Source organism: Lissotriton helveticus, chromosome 9, assembly GCF_964261635.1.
Source record: "Lissotriton helveticus chromosome 9, aLisHel1.1, whole genome shotgun sequence".
Lineage (NCBI taxonomy): Eukaryota > Metazoa > Chordata > Amphibia > Caudata > Salamandridae > Lissotriton > Lissotriton helveticus.
This window is the reverse complement of record NC_136070.1, coordinates 506,619,989-506,637,233: the sequence shown is the minus strand read 5'-3', so window position 1 is coordinate 506,637,233 and position 17,245 is coordinate 506,619,989. Positions and strand designations below refer to the sequence as shown.

Below are 17,245 nucleotides of genomic sequence, written 5' to 3'. Positions count from 1 at the left end.
TCTTCCTCTCCTCCCTAGGCCTGCTAAAGAGACGGTCATCAGTGCCTTGATCCTTTCCTGATTGGACTACGCCAACGCTTTGTATGTGGGCATCCCAGGATATTCTTTGAACAGGCTCCAGGTCATCCAGAATGCGGCCGCCAGGCTTCTTCTAGGAATTCCCAAGAGGAGTAGCATGTGCAAATATTTTCGCTCACTCCACTGGCTTCCTGTGGCTGATCGGGTCAAATTCAAATCCCTGGTTATAGCCCATCTAGCCCTCCATGGTCATGGTCCTGCCTATTTGCAGAAGCGGTTTTCTATGTCCCGCTGAAACAACTACGCTCATCAGCTCTTCTCTTAGCTAAAGTGCCCCGCTTCATTGGCCACAAGATGGGTGGCTGCTCCCTAGTCGTCAAAGCTGCAGAGGCTTGGAATACCCTTCCGTTTCCATTGCACAATACCCAAGACCCGTTAGCCTTCAAGAATTTTTTTTAAATGTATCTATTCCCCTAGTGACAGTTTGGTGACTCCTCTTGGACTCGCTCCGGGACACTCCTCAGAGTAGCTGTGCGCTTTATAAGAGTATATTACATAACATAACAACATTAAAGAACAAAATCCATTTGAAAGAAAAAAGCTACTTTGTTGCAGTTGCAAATCCCCACTTGGAAATTCTCATTTCTAAGTCGAGCCTTGCCAGATGGATAGTTAAATGCATTCAGCTATGTTATGTTGAGCAAAACGCTCTCTGCATTCTGTGCAGAGACAACATGCTTCTGAAAGAAAGGAGCTACAATGACCTTTTTAGGTAACATATCATTAGCAGATAGATGTAAAGCTGCTACTTGGTCAACACCACTCACCTACCTTTGTTAGACATTGTGTGGACATTCAGGACCGGCAAGAGGCTCTAGTTGGGCAAGCTACACTTAGAACTTAAAAAAAAAAACATCTGCCTCATCTGATAGCTTGCTTCTGCCTTAGGGTGAGTACACTGCAGTATAACTTGTCCAGAGTATGTGCTTTACAGCTGGGCATGCTACAATTGGAAAATGTTCCCTATCTTGTAAATGTTGGATTGTAGCTTGCAGTGCTTGTATACTCACATGTGCCCTCTTGGCTTCCTGGACCTGAGCTCATGCTTCAGACTTTTTTCCCTCAACTTGTGTGCTCATTCACAGTGCACTGATACACAGTTACTATCCTGCTTGCTTCCTACGCTTGTTACACTCACTCTTGGGTTGTTTGCCCAGGTATAGTGTGGACTTCAGGGAGGAATCCTGAGATCGCGCGAGATCGAAAATGTCTTCAAAGAAAAACTACTTGCAGACATCTGTGCCTAACACTATAAACTACAAAGCAATAGTTGCAAGGAAAGTAACGTTTTACTTTTCAGTCATTACTCCCCGTTGTTTCATACCTAATTACAGCAAAAGTATTGGAGACTGCAGCTCCTATGTGGGTTGAATCCTCACTAAATTCAGGCAGAGCAAGTCAACTGTTACATGTGGGAAATGTTTGTTCTAGCTGTTCTTTTACATATGCTTGTGCTGCATTTTACTCTCCACGTGAAGGGGTAGCAGCTGTATTTACCCCACTACTGCCTTTGAAAATAAAGTAGATCACATGGGGTATAAAGTCTTCAGTTGTCAGCATACATACCAGATGTTTTTGGAAGATTGTGTTGATAATGTCACAGAGACCCAACGTGTACTCTTGATGGTTGTTCCCTAACAGGACACACACTAGTGTTACTGGTCAGGTCCTGCAAAATGCTTTTGGTACTTTGTTTAAGGATTAAAATGAAAGGCTCATGAAATTGAAAAGAATGATTGGTGAGAGAAGACCATGACAGTGCAAGCAGGGCCTCCTGGTTTGGCGTTCTGTAGAGCAAGAAAAGGAGTTAAGCACACGCCTATCAAAGGTAAAAAGCACCAGTAATGTGGCGCACCTGCACTGGAGTAAGGCCATGCATACGTTGTGATGCAGTCATGTTGTTAGACAGCCCCCCCAGCACTTGACTTTAGGGCATATATGGGTTCTATATGCCTGGCTACTATTTGACAGTGCCTAGTAGCGGCAGAACACAGCCTAGGCCTTACGGATACTGGGGTCATGTAGAAAAAGAAGACATTTCAGAGCAGAAATACATATCCTGAGTGCAGTACAAGCAAGGCATGGTTGCTGCCCATGCCTTGCGGGAAACTGCAACCAGTTGTTAGTCTGTAGGTACAATAAGTACACTGAAAATCTTTTTAAGAGGGAAAGGTGGATCCACTGTTATTTCACTCAATTCCGCTACACTGCATGGATATGGGAGCACCATCCCACTCCTCCAAAGTTTCAGCACGTTATTGTGTTACAAAAGCACGCTTTGCTCCATGTGGTTCAGAGGAAGGACCCAGAAGGGGAGCCTGCCTGCACGGTAGCTTAGAAGGGAGATATGTTCCCTGGAGTCCGGGTGGCACGGGCAGCTGTCAGTCTCCTCTGATGTGTTCTCTTCCTCTATACCAATATATATTCCTTTCAACAATGCAGTGTTTTCTTACAGAAACACAAATTTGTGTTGGATGCAAAAATCATAGCTTTGTCGAATGTTTTATATTCACATTCTTTCCGGTGGGGGGATGCTCTGTGGTACGTACATTGTTTAATTGTGTTGAATAGCAGCCAGTTTAATTTGTTAAAGAAACCAACTAGTTTTATGGTCTTTAAAACAATGTGTTCTTTCACAGGGTAGCAGAGACAACATGAGCGTCATACTGATATGTTTTCCGAGTGCTCCGAAAGTATTGCCTGATGCCGTGAAGAGAGAGACTGAATTGGACAAGTACCTGGAAAGCCGCGTAGAAGGTGGATCATTTATACCAAAATAAGCAACTTTATAAGAAAAAAGTTTTTGCATGCTGCTGTTACTTTTAAGTAGCTTAAACGTATGAAAATGTCATGCCCTGCATACTTTTGCAAACTACAACCATAAACTTAGTGCAGCAATTGTAATTAATACCAAATATGTTTAAAATAGAAATTATCAAATAAAAACAACACAAAAAGCAAGAGAGAAGCTTATTCGTTTTGTCAGACTTTTAATTTGAGAACAGAGATAGATTAGCCTGTCCAAACTTTGATCATTATATAAAACCAATATTACTTAGGTCACTGAATTACAGAAATAGTTTGAAGCCATCAATGTAATAGTGTTTGAATTGAGGCCTGGTCAGTTATTCTTTTAAAGCAGTGTGTGTTTGGAAAGGTCTCACTCTGAACATAAGTGGTAAGTACCCTAACTTATTTTCCTTTACTAATTAAAAAACACAACCACATTTATTAACATCTCTTCTGTGGCACTGCAGAGCCACATGATTTGGGCTAAGTGGCATTTATCAGTTTGCACCACCTGTTATTAGTATAGAAGATTTTAAAGAGAAAAGGTTGTCTTGCATTAAGTGTATGTGCAAGTAAAATTGTACTCCTTTTTAGATTGAGCTTTTCCCACAAGTTGTTTCTCCAACTTCTTGAAATAAAATGACCTTTTTTGGAAAATTGTCCTGATCTAGGATATTTGTTTAAGCTTTACATTTAAAGTAAGAAGTACAAATATTTGACTGAGTGATCTCAGTCATGTAACATACTCTTTGTTGGAGCTGAAGTAGTAAATACCTTGTTGCGTATGTGTGCGCGCGTGTGTCTAAATAGACGGTACCATTTTAGAGGTGTAGCTGATAAATTTCAGTGTTTAACAAAAATGTGCAATTTTAAAACCAACATTTTAAAAAGTATTAGAAACTTTATAGTTGCAGGCCAAAACAAAAACGACTTATTTCCAAATAAAAGATCAAAACCTGTTATGTCCATGATGTTTTGTAAAGAACTCCACTTTGCAGGATCAGTAAATGTTTTAACAAGTCTTCAAGATTTATCTGGGGTGTGTGTTTTTTTTATTTAAAAGTTTTTTTAACACATTTTCCTGGAAAGAAGTAGCAGCCATATTTGAAAAGCGAAAATGTATGCTGCCAGGTCCATGGATAATTTTAAAGAAAAAAATGGTTTGGCCAATTTAAGGAAGTAGGACATGGCTTGTTCTTTCGTCTAAATAAAACGGGCAAACGTTTTGTAGTCTTGATCTACCTAGTAAAGTATTATGGGAGAACAATATTACATTATTTTATACAAATGTATTTCAACGCCAATTCAGTGTTCTGTACAAAGTTTCTCTCTACCGTTTAACATGTAATTTTATGAAATATTTTTTAATATCACACTTGTGTTCTCTTTTAAGTTGATTTCTGTCGCACTTTCTTGTGATTTAGTTCTGGTAACACTTAGAAATGAACCAGACATTCATTTAATCTGTTCTTATGACTAAAAAGCTTCCAACTCCCAGCTCCTTTTTTAGGTCGAGCCTAGGCAGCATGCATGCGCTGTCTGCATGACCCGTTATCTCCTCTGTCGGCTTTTGGCATGCCCATGAATTGCCATTTGTTCGATGTTGTGCCATTTAGAAATACATGGTTTTGTTGGTGCATTGGGGCTGAATCTCCCGCCTTTGCGTGCTTGGGTCACGCCCAGGCGATTTCACTCCTTGTTTACTTGCGTTGGCCACCCCATTAAGTCTGTGGTTTCTCCTGGTCATCCTGATCTGCCTTTTTATTTTGTAGGCTATCAACATCGTTTTAGGCTTCCAGGCCGTTTCACTGAGCAATGCTCGGTTTGGCACCTGCAAAGTGGCAATTTCTGTCTGGTAGCTGTTGGGCTAATAACTCAAAAAATGCGAGACCTATTTCATTTCTAATGCTTATTTTCCTTGGAAAAGAGGTTTTTTCTCTAAATGTCATATTTCTGAGATGGAAGGCCGTTGTTTAATGTGATAATCTGAACTGATGGACGACTTATGGTTAGCTCTTTCCCCGTACTGCATTTTTTATAATTTCTTAAGGTATATTCTCAGCGCTTGAGTTTATTTTCCTATTCTTGAGGCTTTTGTTTTGCCTCTAGCAGTAGCAACTGAAGTACCTCACATTATTGATTTTGCTTGAATATCCTAATGTTGTGGCAATTGTCTGCATTGCACTAGCAACCTTAAATAGACGTTTTTGGATTAATTGTAGCTATAAGAAAATGTTCAGCGTGTTCTTCCGAGTATATTACTCTGGTCATAATATTCCACAAAAGAGTAACTGTTTTTTTAACCTGTAGGGTTGATTTCAACCATCTTCAGTTCCATTCCAGAAGAAACATGAGCTCTCTCTGTGCCATTGTCTCTTAAACTACCAGCTTGAATGTTTTTGTTTCCTCTAGCCTGTTTTGATTCCATTTTTAAATATTACAATACATACTTTGGTACCTTCAGACTCTGGTATTCTGTAATCCTTTATTGCTAAAGTAACTCTAGTAGTTTTCCTTTTCAGAAACGACAAGTAAACTTGCTGACCTTGGCATTATTATTTCTGTATTTGTTTTATAGCAGCGTCATTTTGTTTCTGATGGATACTTCTGCCTGTGGATTCCTCACCTTTTGAATAAGCCCTGCGCAAGCTTTCCGCTGGAAAATGCTTTCCTAGCTCTCCCACGTCGATGAGGACGTCACATTGGACAGGCTCAGCTCGCGGCACCACATGACGTCATCGGAGCCACAAAAAGACCTCATCGGCGTGCGGACGTCAGTTCCCGTTCTTCCGCGCCGTTGACTTTTAATGGTTTTTCTAGGGGCTTTCCATTTTCTTCTAAAGAAAACTTTGTATTTCTTGATTGTTCCTAATGGCTACTTCTAGGAAGATGGGATTTAAACCCTGCAGAGAGTGTGGCGGGCATATATCTATCACGAACCTGTACGATGACTGCCTTTGTTGCCTATCTTCGGACAACGAAGTCGAGGAATGCCGAAGCTACAGCCAAGTTGTTTAAGGCCAAAGCCAGAAAGGAGAAGAGAGGTAGGAAGATGGCGAAGTCTTCATCTTCTCACACTTCGAGGTCGAAGAAGCATAAGAAATCCAAGAGAAGACATGGCTCTCAACATCGTTCTTCGAAGGCCAGGGCTTTGAGGTCGAGGTCGCCGACTCCGGGAGAGCGACCTCGAAGAAAGGACTTCATCTCTTTATCTCCTACTCCTCAAGCGACGCCAGTACCATCTCCGGCTGCGGCGTCGCCGGCTTTGAATGCTTCTTCGCAACATGAAGATTTACCGGCTCCAGCGAGGTTACCGGCGCCTGGTGAGTCCTCTCCAGTCTGTGTCACTTTACCTGTGTGGGCGCCGTACCCGGCTCCGCAGGCTCACCTCAGGTTACTCATCTTCAGGAAGGCATGGATCCATATTTTCCTTTTCCTGGGTCTGATTCTTCGCATTTCTTTAATGCGATGTTTGCCAGAGCCTCGACTCCATCTGGTGCGCCTTCGGTCCCCGTGGTCTACGCCATTGATGTAGTCACCGTTGCCGCGTGTGGCTCCACCAACGCAGTTACCTAACCCACGCTCCAGGAGAGAGGCGCAGAGGCTCCTCGAAGTTGAGGAATATTCACAGAATCAGGAGGAAGGGGAAAATGTGGACTTTGTGGAAGAGTTTGAAGGCCTTCATGAAGCTAGTGGCCTCGATACTTCTCCTGAATATAATCTTCCATCTGCAAGTGGAGGTATTGTACAGGACATTGCTCCATACCATGTGGTTATAAGGAAGGCAGCTGATTTATTAGGTCTTAAGCTTCCTTCCGAGGAGATAAAGTCCAACATTCTTACAGAAGTTTTAAACACATTTTCATCAATTTCTGAGCTCTTTCTTCCTTTTACGAATGCTTTAACTGAACTAATCCTGGAGGTGTGGCAGAAACCTTTATCTGCTCTGGCTGTGTCTCGTTCCATTTCAAGAAGGTACAGGCCTGTCCCTGGTGATCCAGCTTTTTTGTCATCACATCCAACGCCGGAAAGTTTGGTTGTCCAAGCTTCTTGTTCGAAGCAGTCTTCTGGTTCCTTCCCTACTATTCTGGGTGATAGGGATTCTAAGAGGATGGAGCAAGCGGCAAAGAAAGTGTTTTCTTCTGCTAGTATGGCTCTTAAGTCCACTAATGCAACTTGCCTTCTTGGACGATATATCCATGCTTTGATGGACTCAGTTGTACAATCGGCCCCGAAAATGCCTGAAGAAGATCGTGCCAATTTCTTGGAAGTCCTTACGGATTTGCAGGCTGCGGCACGTCAGGTGATTCAATCAGGCATGGACACTACAGACTCTTTGGTTCGTGTGATGGGGTCTTATGTGGCTGCAAGGAGACAAGCATGGCTTAGATCATCTGGTTTCTCAGCTGATGTTCAGGCGACTTTGCTGGATTTGCCCTTTGATGGGTCAAAGCTATTTGGTTCAAAGGCGGTCTCAGCCTTAGAATGTTTTAAAGACAGCAGGGCCACTGCTAGATCTCTAGGCCTCCAGGTGCAGTCCAGAGGATATGGTCACAAACGGTATTGTGGTTTTAGGGAGATCTGCTTCCTTTCGTGGCTGCCAGCAATCTCAACAGGGCCAGCAACAACAAAATCCCTTGTACAAATCCTACAGAGGGAAGAATAAGAGGCCTCAGGGGTGCAAATCAACAACAATCCTCCTCCTCCCCTCCCGCCACCGTTGGTACAACAGGAAAGTGGTTCTAAATCCCCCCTCTTAGAACATGTTGGTCTGGTTGGAGGTCGGGTGTCCCACTTTTTACAAGATTGGAGACTGATCACTTCCGATCGTTGGGTCTTAAATCTTGTAGAGAATGGGTACGCCCTCCCCTTTTTGGAGTTTCCTCCTTACCCTCCTCGCCAGGGTGGCTGTTCAGAGGACCACTTACTGCTTTTACAGCAGGAGTTTCTTACATTACTTCAAAAGGGTGCGATAGAGGTGGTTCTGGAGCAGGAAAGGGGTCAGGGTTGCTACTCCCGGTATTTCCTGACTTCCAGAAAGGACGGTCGATTGAGACCAATCTTGGACCTCATGATTTTGAACCTTTACCTCAGGCAGGAGAAGGTCAAAATGTTGACCTTGGCTCAGGTTCTTCTTGCGCTGCAACAGGAAGACTAGATGGTGTCCGTCGATCTGCAGGATGTGTATTTTCATCTTCCCATCCTAAGGTTGCATCGGACGTATCTCCGGTTCACGGTGGGGATCGCAACACTACCAGTTTGCGGTTCTTCCGCACGGTCTTACTTCCGCCCCTTGAGTCTTTAAAAAGGTGATGGCGTTGGTTGTGGCTTATCTCAGAAGGTCAGGGTTTTCCCCTACCTGGATGACTGGCTTTTGAAAGCAGAGTCTCCGGAGTTGGTTTTGCGCCACTTGCAAGTGACAACTCATCTGTTGTTCAAATTGGGTTTTGCGATAAATGTTCCCAAATCTCACCTGGTGCCTTCTCATCGCAGCCTGTTCATAGGGGCAATACTGGACACTTCTGTGTATCGAGCATACCCGCCTCCGCAGAGGATTCTCGACATACAGGAGAAGATTCCTTTATTTCACGATGGAGCGGACGTTCCAGTCCTGAAGGTTCTTCGCCTGCTCAGTCTGTTCGATTCCTGCATTCTGTTGGTCAACCACGCAAGGTGGCACATCAGGGCACTCCAGTGGTGCCTCCGCAGGCAGTGGTTTCAGCACAATGGAGATCTCGGGGAGAATATCAGAATCTCCAGAGAAGCTGCAGCGGAGCAGACTTGGTGGAGTGTGCAGGGCAACCTGTCGCAAGGAAAGCCCTTTCAGTCCCCTCCGCCGGTGGCCACAGTGATCACGGATGCCTCCACTCTAGGGTGGGGGTGCTCATCTGGAGGATCTGGAGGTCAAAGGTCTCTGGTCTTCAGAGGAAAGGTTGCTTCACATCAACCTGTTGGAATTGCGGGCAATACGTTTGGCACTTCACGGTCAGTCGGTTCAGATCCTGACGGACAACACTACAGCGATGTGGTACATCAACAAGCAGGGAGGTGTAGGGTCGTATTGTCTCTACCGAGAGGCTCTGCAACTCTGGTCCTGGACTCAGGGCCAACAGATTTGTGTGTTTGCAAATCATCTGGCCGGTGTGCTCAATGTTCGTGCGGACAGTCTCAGCCAGCGTTATTCGGCTGATCACTAGTGGCGACTTCGTCCGGAGATGGTCCATCGCATCTTTCAAATGTGGGGATCTCCTCGATTGGACTTGTTTGCCACTCACGAGAACGCGCACTGCCTGTTGTTCTGCAGTCTCCAGTATCCGATGCAGGGGGCGCTGGGGTGCACGTTTCAGATAGATTGGAGCTCACAACTCCTTTATGCTTTTCCTCCCATACCCTTGATTCCTCAGGTTCTGAGGAAGATTCGCCAAGACTGGGCCCAAGTTATATTGAGCGCCCTGGATTGGCCAAGAAGGGTGTGGTTCACAGACCTTCTTTACCTCTCGTCGCACCCTCCTCTCCGTCTCCCTCTCAGGGCAGACCTCCTCTCGCAGTCGCATGGGCAGGTTCTACACCCCACCTCCAGAGCCTGCACCTTCATGCCTGTAGATTGAACAGGGCAACCTGAGTTCTTTCACTCTCCTGCCAGAGATAGTGTACGTTATTTTATCATCCAGGCGACATTCCACTAAGTCTGTTTACTCTTCCAGATGGTCCAGATTTGTTATATGGTGTGGAGAGAGAGACATTGACCCTTTGAAGGCCCGCATGTTTAATATTTTGGAGTTTTCACTTTCTTTAGCACCGCAAGGTTGTGCTGTAGCCACTGTTAAGGGCTATTTATCAACTTTGTCTGCCTTTTTATGTTTGCCAGACCAGCCATCTATATTTAAGTCCCCCATTGTCATGAGGTTCATTAAAGGCCTTACAAATAAGTTTCCTCCCACACCTTTCATTATGCCCCAGTGGGATTTGAATCTCATACTTACTTTTTAATGGATTCTCCGTTTGAGCCTCTTCACTCTTGCCCGTTGGGGCTTCTTTCTTTTAAAACGGTTTTCTTGTTAGCCATTACCTCGGCTAATGGGGTAAGTGAGCTTCAGGCTCTTAGTTCAAAACCTCCTTTCCTGACCATTCATGCGGATAAGTTGGTTCCAAGGATCAATAGCTGCTTTCCTTCCCAGGTTTGTTACCCCTTTTCATATGAGACAATCCATTACTTTACCCACCTTCTATCCTCCCCCTCACCCTTCCAAGGAGGAAGAGAGACTGCATCGGTTGGACCCTAAGAGGGCTGTCCGCTTTTATTTTAATCACACTAGAGATGTGAGGCTGGACGAGCAGCTCTTCGTGGGCTATATTGCAAAGATGAAAAGCAAGGCAGTGCACAAGAGGACTCTCTCCAGGTGGATTATCTTGTGCATCAAGATTTGCTACGCCCTGGCCAAGAAGGACCCTCCTGAATGTATTAGAGCTCATTCTACCAGAGCTAAATCTACTTCTTCTGTTTTGGCTAGAGGTGTTCCTGTTCTTGATATCTGTAAATCAGCAACTTGGTCCTCCCTCCACGCCTTCGCAAAACATTATTACTTGGACTCTGAGGTTAGAGGTATGGCCATTTTGCTCGTTCAGTTTTGCAAGATTTTTTGGTCTAGTCCGGGAGAGGTACGTCTTTGGGAGTCTTTTCAAAAGGTGAGGAATCCACAGGCAGAAGTATCCATCAGAAGAACTAGTTACTTACTTTTGGTAATGCTTTTTCTGGTGGATACAATACCTGCCTGTGAATTTCTCACGCGCCCACCCGCCTCACCGTTGTCCACTTGCTTCTACCAAAATTGATTATGCATTTGTGATTTGGCATATGTATATATATTTGATATGCTATGTATATATTTGAAAATGTATCGGTCCGCCCGTTTGCCTCGGTGGCACGGAAAAAATGGGTGGAACTGAAGTCAGCACGCCGACGAGGTCCTTTTGTGGCTCCGATGACGTCATACGGTGCTGCGTGCGGAGCCTGTCCAATGTGACATCTTCGTCGACGTGGGAGAGCTAGGAAATAATTTTCCAGCGGAAAGCTGGCGCAGTGGGTATTCAAAAGGTGAGGAATCCACAGGCAGATATTGCATCCGCCAGAAAAGGCGTTACTGAAGGTAAGTAACTTGTTCTTTAATGTAACAAAATGTGGTCCTATGGTTTGTATGCATTTCACGATGACAGTGATTAGTTAATTGATATCTTCTAACCAAAGCAGCCACATCTGCTGACCGCCAGAGTTTGTCATGGGGCCCTAGTTTCTGGCGTTAAAAAAGACAGCAGAGCACTAATGCAAAGAAAGGCAAGAGCATGGCAAAATACCTATGGGGGAGGCATATGGGAGAAGTTGTGAGGAGGAGATGAAAGGGAGAGGGTTGATTGGAGATTTGGAAGGGAAAATAAATGAGGGGGTGAACACAGATGAGTGGGAAATAGTGATGACGTAATAATTGGTGCAGAAAATAGATCTTTTAGGGCTGGATCCTTTACGATCCACATGCTAATTGAATATTCCTCCACGTCAGCCAGAGAATCCTCTGATTAAAATACCACTGAGCTTCAAGAAAAAATTACACAAAGAAACATTTCCAGTTAGTTGAGCTGATTTCTGCCCTCACTCCTCTGCTGCGTTGGGATCCATCCTTTAAATATCTCCTTTCTTAGAACCTGTATTAACCAAGACCTTTTAACTTTACTAAAATTATATGTTCAATATATTTACTTATAGAAGCTTTCACCCTGTCGCCTACATCCATTTGTCTTTTGTCCTTCACATTTTTCTTCCGTCCATTACAGCATGGGGCAGTGGGACATCCCACTTGCAGGATTGGATAACTTCACTGTGAGTGACAGCATTCTGTTCTTTTACAAAGGGCATATTCACACACAAATTAGTTCCTCCAGTGCGGGGTCTTCTTTGGCAAAATGTGCTTTTTTGAGACTAAAATATTTTTGCTTTAAGTCAGTGTGTTTTTTTTTCTCTCTCGATTTGATAGGACAAACGGCTTCCCCAACAATGAAGGTTTGCGGGTAAACTAAAAATAAAGCAAGCATGAGCAAAGTCAAAGGGCTGACTGCCTATACCAGACCTATTGGCTTTGCCAATGCTTGGTCAGATTTTTATGGTACTTGCTATCACTTGAAAGCTGATTAGGAGTTTTGCACTTTTGGACCACTTTATCTAAGCTAAATGGCTCTTGTCTTCATGTTTGAATCCGGGGTTAACACCAAGTCCTCTCTCTTTCAGAATTGTTTGTTGTTAAATTGAAACTAAAAAGATGATGAAGACTTTATTTAAAACAGTCTTGAGAGTGAGGATGGCCCACTTTAGGGGTATGTTCTGCCTCTCCAGACCATCATGTGAAATATGTAAGTGCTTTTGCTCAAAAGCATTTTAAGAAAGCACTATGAGAGTTATGTGTTTTAAATCCGAACAGGGATCTGAAAAATTGAAGAAATGGCCCAAAGTGGCATTGGGGACTATGCTCTCCTATGCAATTCTTGATCCCAAAACCACCAGGGAAGTGATACTGAGAAATCAATGCAGAATTTTCCCTCAAGCTCAGGGCTTTCCCAAATGTTACCTGTCTTCTACCCAGAGGACTCCTGAGTCCCGTTCGCCTTCTCCTGTACCCGATGTTGTGCTGCCGCTGATGCACCCATACATGTCCACATCAGGGACTCCAGCGTCGTGTCAAAGCTGCTGAGCTTCTGGCCTCATCAGGGACGAGGAGATTCTCAATGAAAATTGTGACGCCCGAGCCTCCACTGCTGCAAATCCTTCCTAAACATAGACTCCAACACAGCAGTAAGTTCTGACCTCTTCATCATCACTATCCTTGATGTTGGTCACAGTGGCTTCTCAACTGTTATAGATGCAGAAAGACAGTCAATTGGTGCAAAGTTCAGGACAAGAGCCTGAAAGGTTTGGGAAAGAAAGAGACTAAGGTGAAAAAAGGAATGAAAAATGTGTAGACAGGACAGCAGCTGGAATTACAGGTCAAAGATACAAAGCATGTGACCGAGAGCTTGAGAGACAGCAACATTAGTAATAGGAGGAGAGGTCACAACTTTCTAAGTATCCAAGGATTTTTGAGAAAATTAATTATGTTACTGAAAGATGTGTTTGGAGAATACGGAGATTGAGCGCCTGACCCTGAAGAGACCCGGCATGCATATACTCACCAACGCTGGATGTTTATCTATTGGGGAAAACCCAGACAGGCCTTTCCACAATGACTGTGGGGAAAAGAGGTATGAGAAATACACTTACCCCTCACCTGATATGACTGAAATAAGGAAGACTCACAGGAGGATCTGCCTTCTCAAAAGGTCCTGGGCCAGTGGGCAGAGTATGCCCCCATCCCAGAGGACATCTTTCTTATCACTCAAAGCCTTCTCGTCCTCTGAAGATACAACTTTTTTTTACGGCAGTGATGGACTGAGTATTATGGAAGTTCTCTTTCATGATATTTAGTTCTTCATTCTGTTTTTAGCGGTTTAATGCCTTTCTAAAATGTAGAAGGTAAAAACTTTGACTCTTAGACTAAATAGCACAAAAAAAATTGGCTGCGCTATGTTCAAGTAGAATCTGCCAAATAATTCCTACAGAGCTTTGCTCCATTCAAGTTAAAACTTTAAAAAATGGACAATCTTGAAAGGACATGAAGTTGTTTGGATGGATGATATCATCTTCCTGGTCTCGCTGAAATATTTTTCTTTCCTCTTTCTAGTGAAAATCTATATTATATGGTGACTGAGAGGCTATCGTTAGGCAAATTAAGACTTGCAACCCCCTTGTTTGTGCACAACCAAAAGACTTGAAATGTTACAATGTTGTCACAAAGCAAGCCTCATGACCTTACGCCCCTGAGAAAAAGTCTCTATTCTGAGATTTAAAAAGGGTTAGACAAGGAGGTCGTTCCTTTGTTTATCTCAGCCCTAAATTATGGAGTAATCGAACAGTCTAATTGCTTTCATGCAACTCATGCACTCTGTTCTGGAAATCTATTACGGCCTGGCTATTTTGAGTTCTCTAATGACCACTGATCCTTGCTCTGCTAGTACTTGGAAAACCCAGCAGGGTAGCCATGCACTCTACAAATCTGATGTGATTGATTGATCTCAGTTTATTCAGTAGGCTTCCTTCCATTGGAAAATCTTCAAATCTGTTTCCTCAACATAGTGAATGTGACCCACCTATATAAATAATTGCCAACTTGATCATAATTTGAGACATCCTTGTACCAATTTAGATCAAATGGAGCTTATACCCCCTAGAATGAAAATAACAACTGAGAATCTGAGTTGGCACTGAATTTGTAACCTTTCTTTCAGCCTCCAACAAGAAGCGTTCCACGCTGTCAATTATTAGTGAAACCTGGACGAAAAATGGAATTGTGCTCCTTCTTTAAAGGCACAAAGCCCTTCTTACTGGAAAATCCTCCAGCTCCCATATGCACCAGATTGCAAACATTATCAATTTCATTGATCTTTTCAACTCATGCCCGCCATTTGGTTCCTTTGACTTAAATAAACTGAAATCACTGGAATTCAGCATTCAGAATTGCCTCTAGGCTCTGTAGCTATTCCAGGAGAGAACATATTGCTAATAGTTAAGATGTTTTGGAAGGGAGGAAAATTATGGTGATTTTCCTACCATTCTCCCAAACTTAACATGTTTCATCCTATGTACGGCTCTTTAAATCCTGGTATTTTCACAAAGTTAATCTAATCATGAAGGTGTGCAGGGGGCTAGTTTTTCCTTTGAATGTCTGGTACATATAGTTACAAAATCTAAATGGCTAGCTAGGGCAATGATTTTTGTTACTCTATCCAATACCAATCTAGCCATGGCATTCAGTGGCATCTGCAGGTGCAAAGTTGTCATTTTGACATAGCTCTTGAGAGAGAAATGGACTAAGGATTATCAGCCACCACTGTCAATGGAGCAGCTAATTACTTGACTGTCTATAGGGGGCTCGGCAGCCTTGTCATGGGGTTGGAAAGTGCTGTACAAATACTACAAAACTATGACAGCACATTGATGGCTAGAAAGTAATGGCAGAATCATCCTTATAGCATCCACTGAAATATGCCATTTTATGTCCTCCAAAGGTCTATGATTTAAGTCATGTTAACAGTATTGTCAGTTTGTTTTTCCTTTTAGTCTTGAGCTATGGATGACTTTAGATTAATTTTATGAGTACTACTGATATCAGTACTAGGCTACTGCATACTATGGATTATTACACTGAACCATTGACTTTACATTAGTCGTTGGTATTGATCCTACAGTCATTTTCTACTTCATGATTTCATATTCATGTATTAATGGTTCCAGTGTTTTCAGTCTCTTGTGCTTTGTGTGCTGCATTGTATACAATCTTACTCCTTTCAGGATCCTAAAAGAGACAGCCTTTACCCTAATACAGGAGTTTCAGCTTTGATGACGTTGCAAATGCCTCATTCACATCTTGGGCTAAGATCAAAGGTCTGTTGTGACATCATATGTTTGATGCTAGGTCTACAAACAGCATTATTTTATAACTGTCACAAAGTCGTCTTGATATGATTGTTATCTTTTAGAGAGAATGTGGTCGAACGGCTAGGGCGGTAGACCTTGGAGCTGTGGAACCGGTTTCGAGTCTCAGCAGGGACATCCAAATTCTGTGATTCTAGGCAAATCGCTTAATTTCCCCGTGCCTAACAAAAATGAATGTGTCTGTCTGTAACGTAACTGGTGCTCATGTAAAGCGCTATGATACCTTCGAGTCAAGTTTGCGCTATAAAAAACTCAACAAATACATAAAAAAATAGGTGATTTGAACATTAGTGTTGGACCTACCCCCTCTCATTTCCATGGCACACCTGCATACTCACCTTGATTCTGTTGCAGTTGCCCGAATAAATAAGATTGCTTTCTCTATGTAGATCGAGACTTCCTTTATCCAATTGTCGGGGAAAAGGGCTGGTTCATCCCCTCCTTTCAAGCCCCCCCCCCCCCCTCTGCTCCCCAAACAAACTTTCCCGGAGGTCCTGAATCTAGTTCTGGCGTATAACATTCTTGACCAGTTGTGTTGTAAATGGAAGGGCCCTATTATGTCTTTGAGGTGGTATTCTTTTGCCCACATTAGGTAACAAAGGACTCCTCAGCCTGCTAAGAGACCTTCCTACTCTAGGCTTTCCAGAAAGGTTGCCCTGTTGTCTGGGACCCTGCCATTTAATGTATTGACTTGCTAACTTTGAGATAAAGTGTTCAGTCTTTTCCAGGGCTCTGATAATTGGGTCTGCCTTAAACTGAATCCCATCACAATCAAATGTATCCTCATTGTAAATCAGCTGCTGATAATTCCAAGTTTAAGATAGGCTAGCCTAGATGGATCTAGAGGGATTCACTCACAAACTCAACCATGATGCAAAATCCGCAGCATCACCGTAGACCAGAAACTCCCCTTCTAGTCTCACATGACTGAAAAGATACAAATGTTTTGGTATTTATCAAGTCTTGGGGGAAAAAACTCTCCAGCATATTATTGAATCATTGTCTAAGCCACAATCCTCTCCCTCTGGCTAATGTTCAGCTTGCTAGCATCCCTTGTTCCCAAGTGGTTCATATAAAGAGAACCAAATACCCCTCCATCTGACTAATCAAAAGCATGAATGATGAAGATAGTTATCCCTAAAAGCTGTGTTATCTTCAAATCCTTCTCTCACCTAAAAGGTATTCACAAGGAAAGGTTCACCCTTCCTCACAAGAAATTAATCTGAGTATTTCATGACGCCAGCAACACACACACATGAATTATCGCCAGGTGGAAACTTGAGAAATGAAAAGAAACAAACCTTTTGAGGATACTTGTCAGTGCTATGAAACTGCATCACGCCACTGATGAAGGTTTTCTCCCTCATCTTTCTACTTCATAAATTTGCTTAAAATGCATCTCTTTAAGGAACAACAATACCATTGTCTGTTTGCAGTCCTGACCCCCCCCCCCCCCCCCCCACTGTCCAACTAAAGGAAACCAAGGAGGCCTGTGTACTCAAGTAACCAAAGCTGCTACAATGGGATTGGCACGGGGGCTGAAGGCTGATTCAGCCAGCACCAATGTTGCAAATGCGACTTTGGCAAAAGAGGTGCAGATCCGAGAAAGTTGCCAGGGTACGACGTGGACATTGGTGCATACGTTCACAAAGCATTGCTGCCTTGACAGCCATGTCTGCATAGAGGGCTATTTTGCCCACTCAGTCCTGTAAGACTAACTTCTCAGACACTCCACCACTGAGAAAGTACTGCTACGATATCTATTTGATGATTCTGCAATTTGAAGTATCCATCAGAAGAACA

General features: G+C 43.3%; 1 protein-coding gene across 3 annotated transcripts in view; it reads left to right on the top strand.

Annotated features, from left to right (window-relative positions):
- The window catches only part of PPM1A (protein phosphatase, Mg2+/Mn2+ dependent 1A), a 439,034-nt gene that overhangs the window by 217,173 nt on the left and 204,616 nt on the right, over positions 1-17,245 (top strand). For all 3 annotated transcript variants that reach the window (XM_078660345.1, XM_078660344.1, XM_078660346.1), the window contains exon 3: positions 2,718-2,835. In XM_078660345.1, the coding sequence (XP_078516471.1) occupies positions 2,718-2,835 (118 nt within the window). The remainder of the gene's footprint in view (positions 1-2,717; positions 2,836-17,245) is intronic.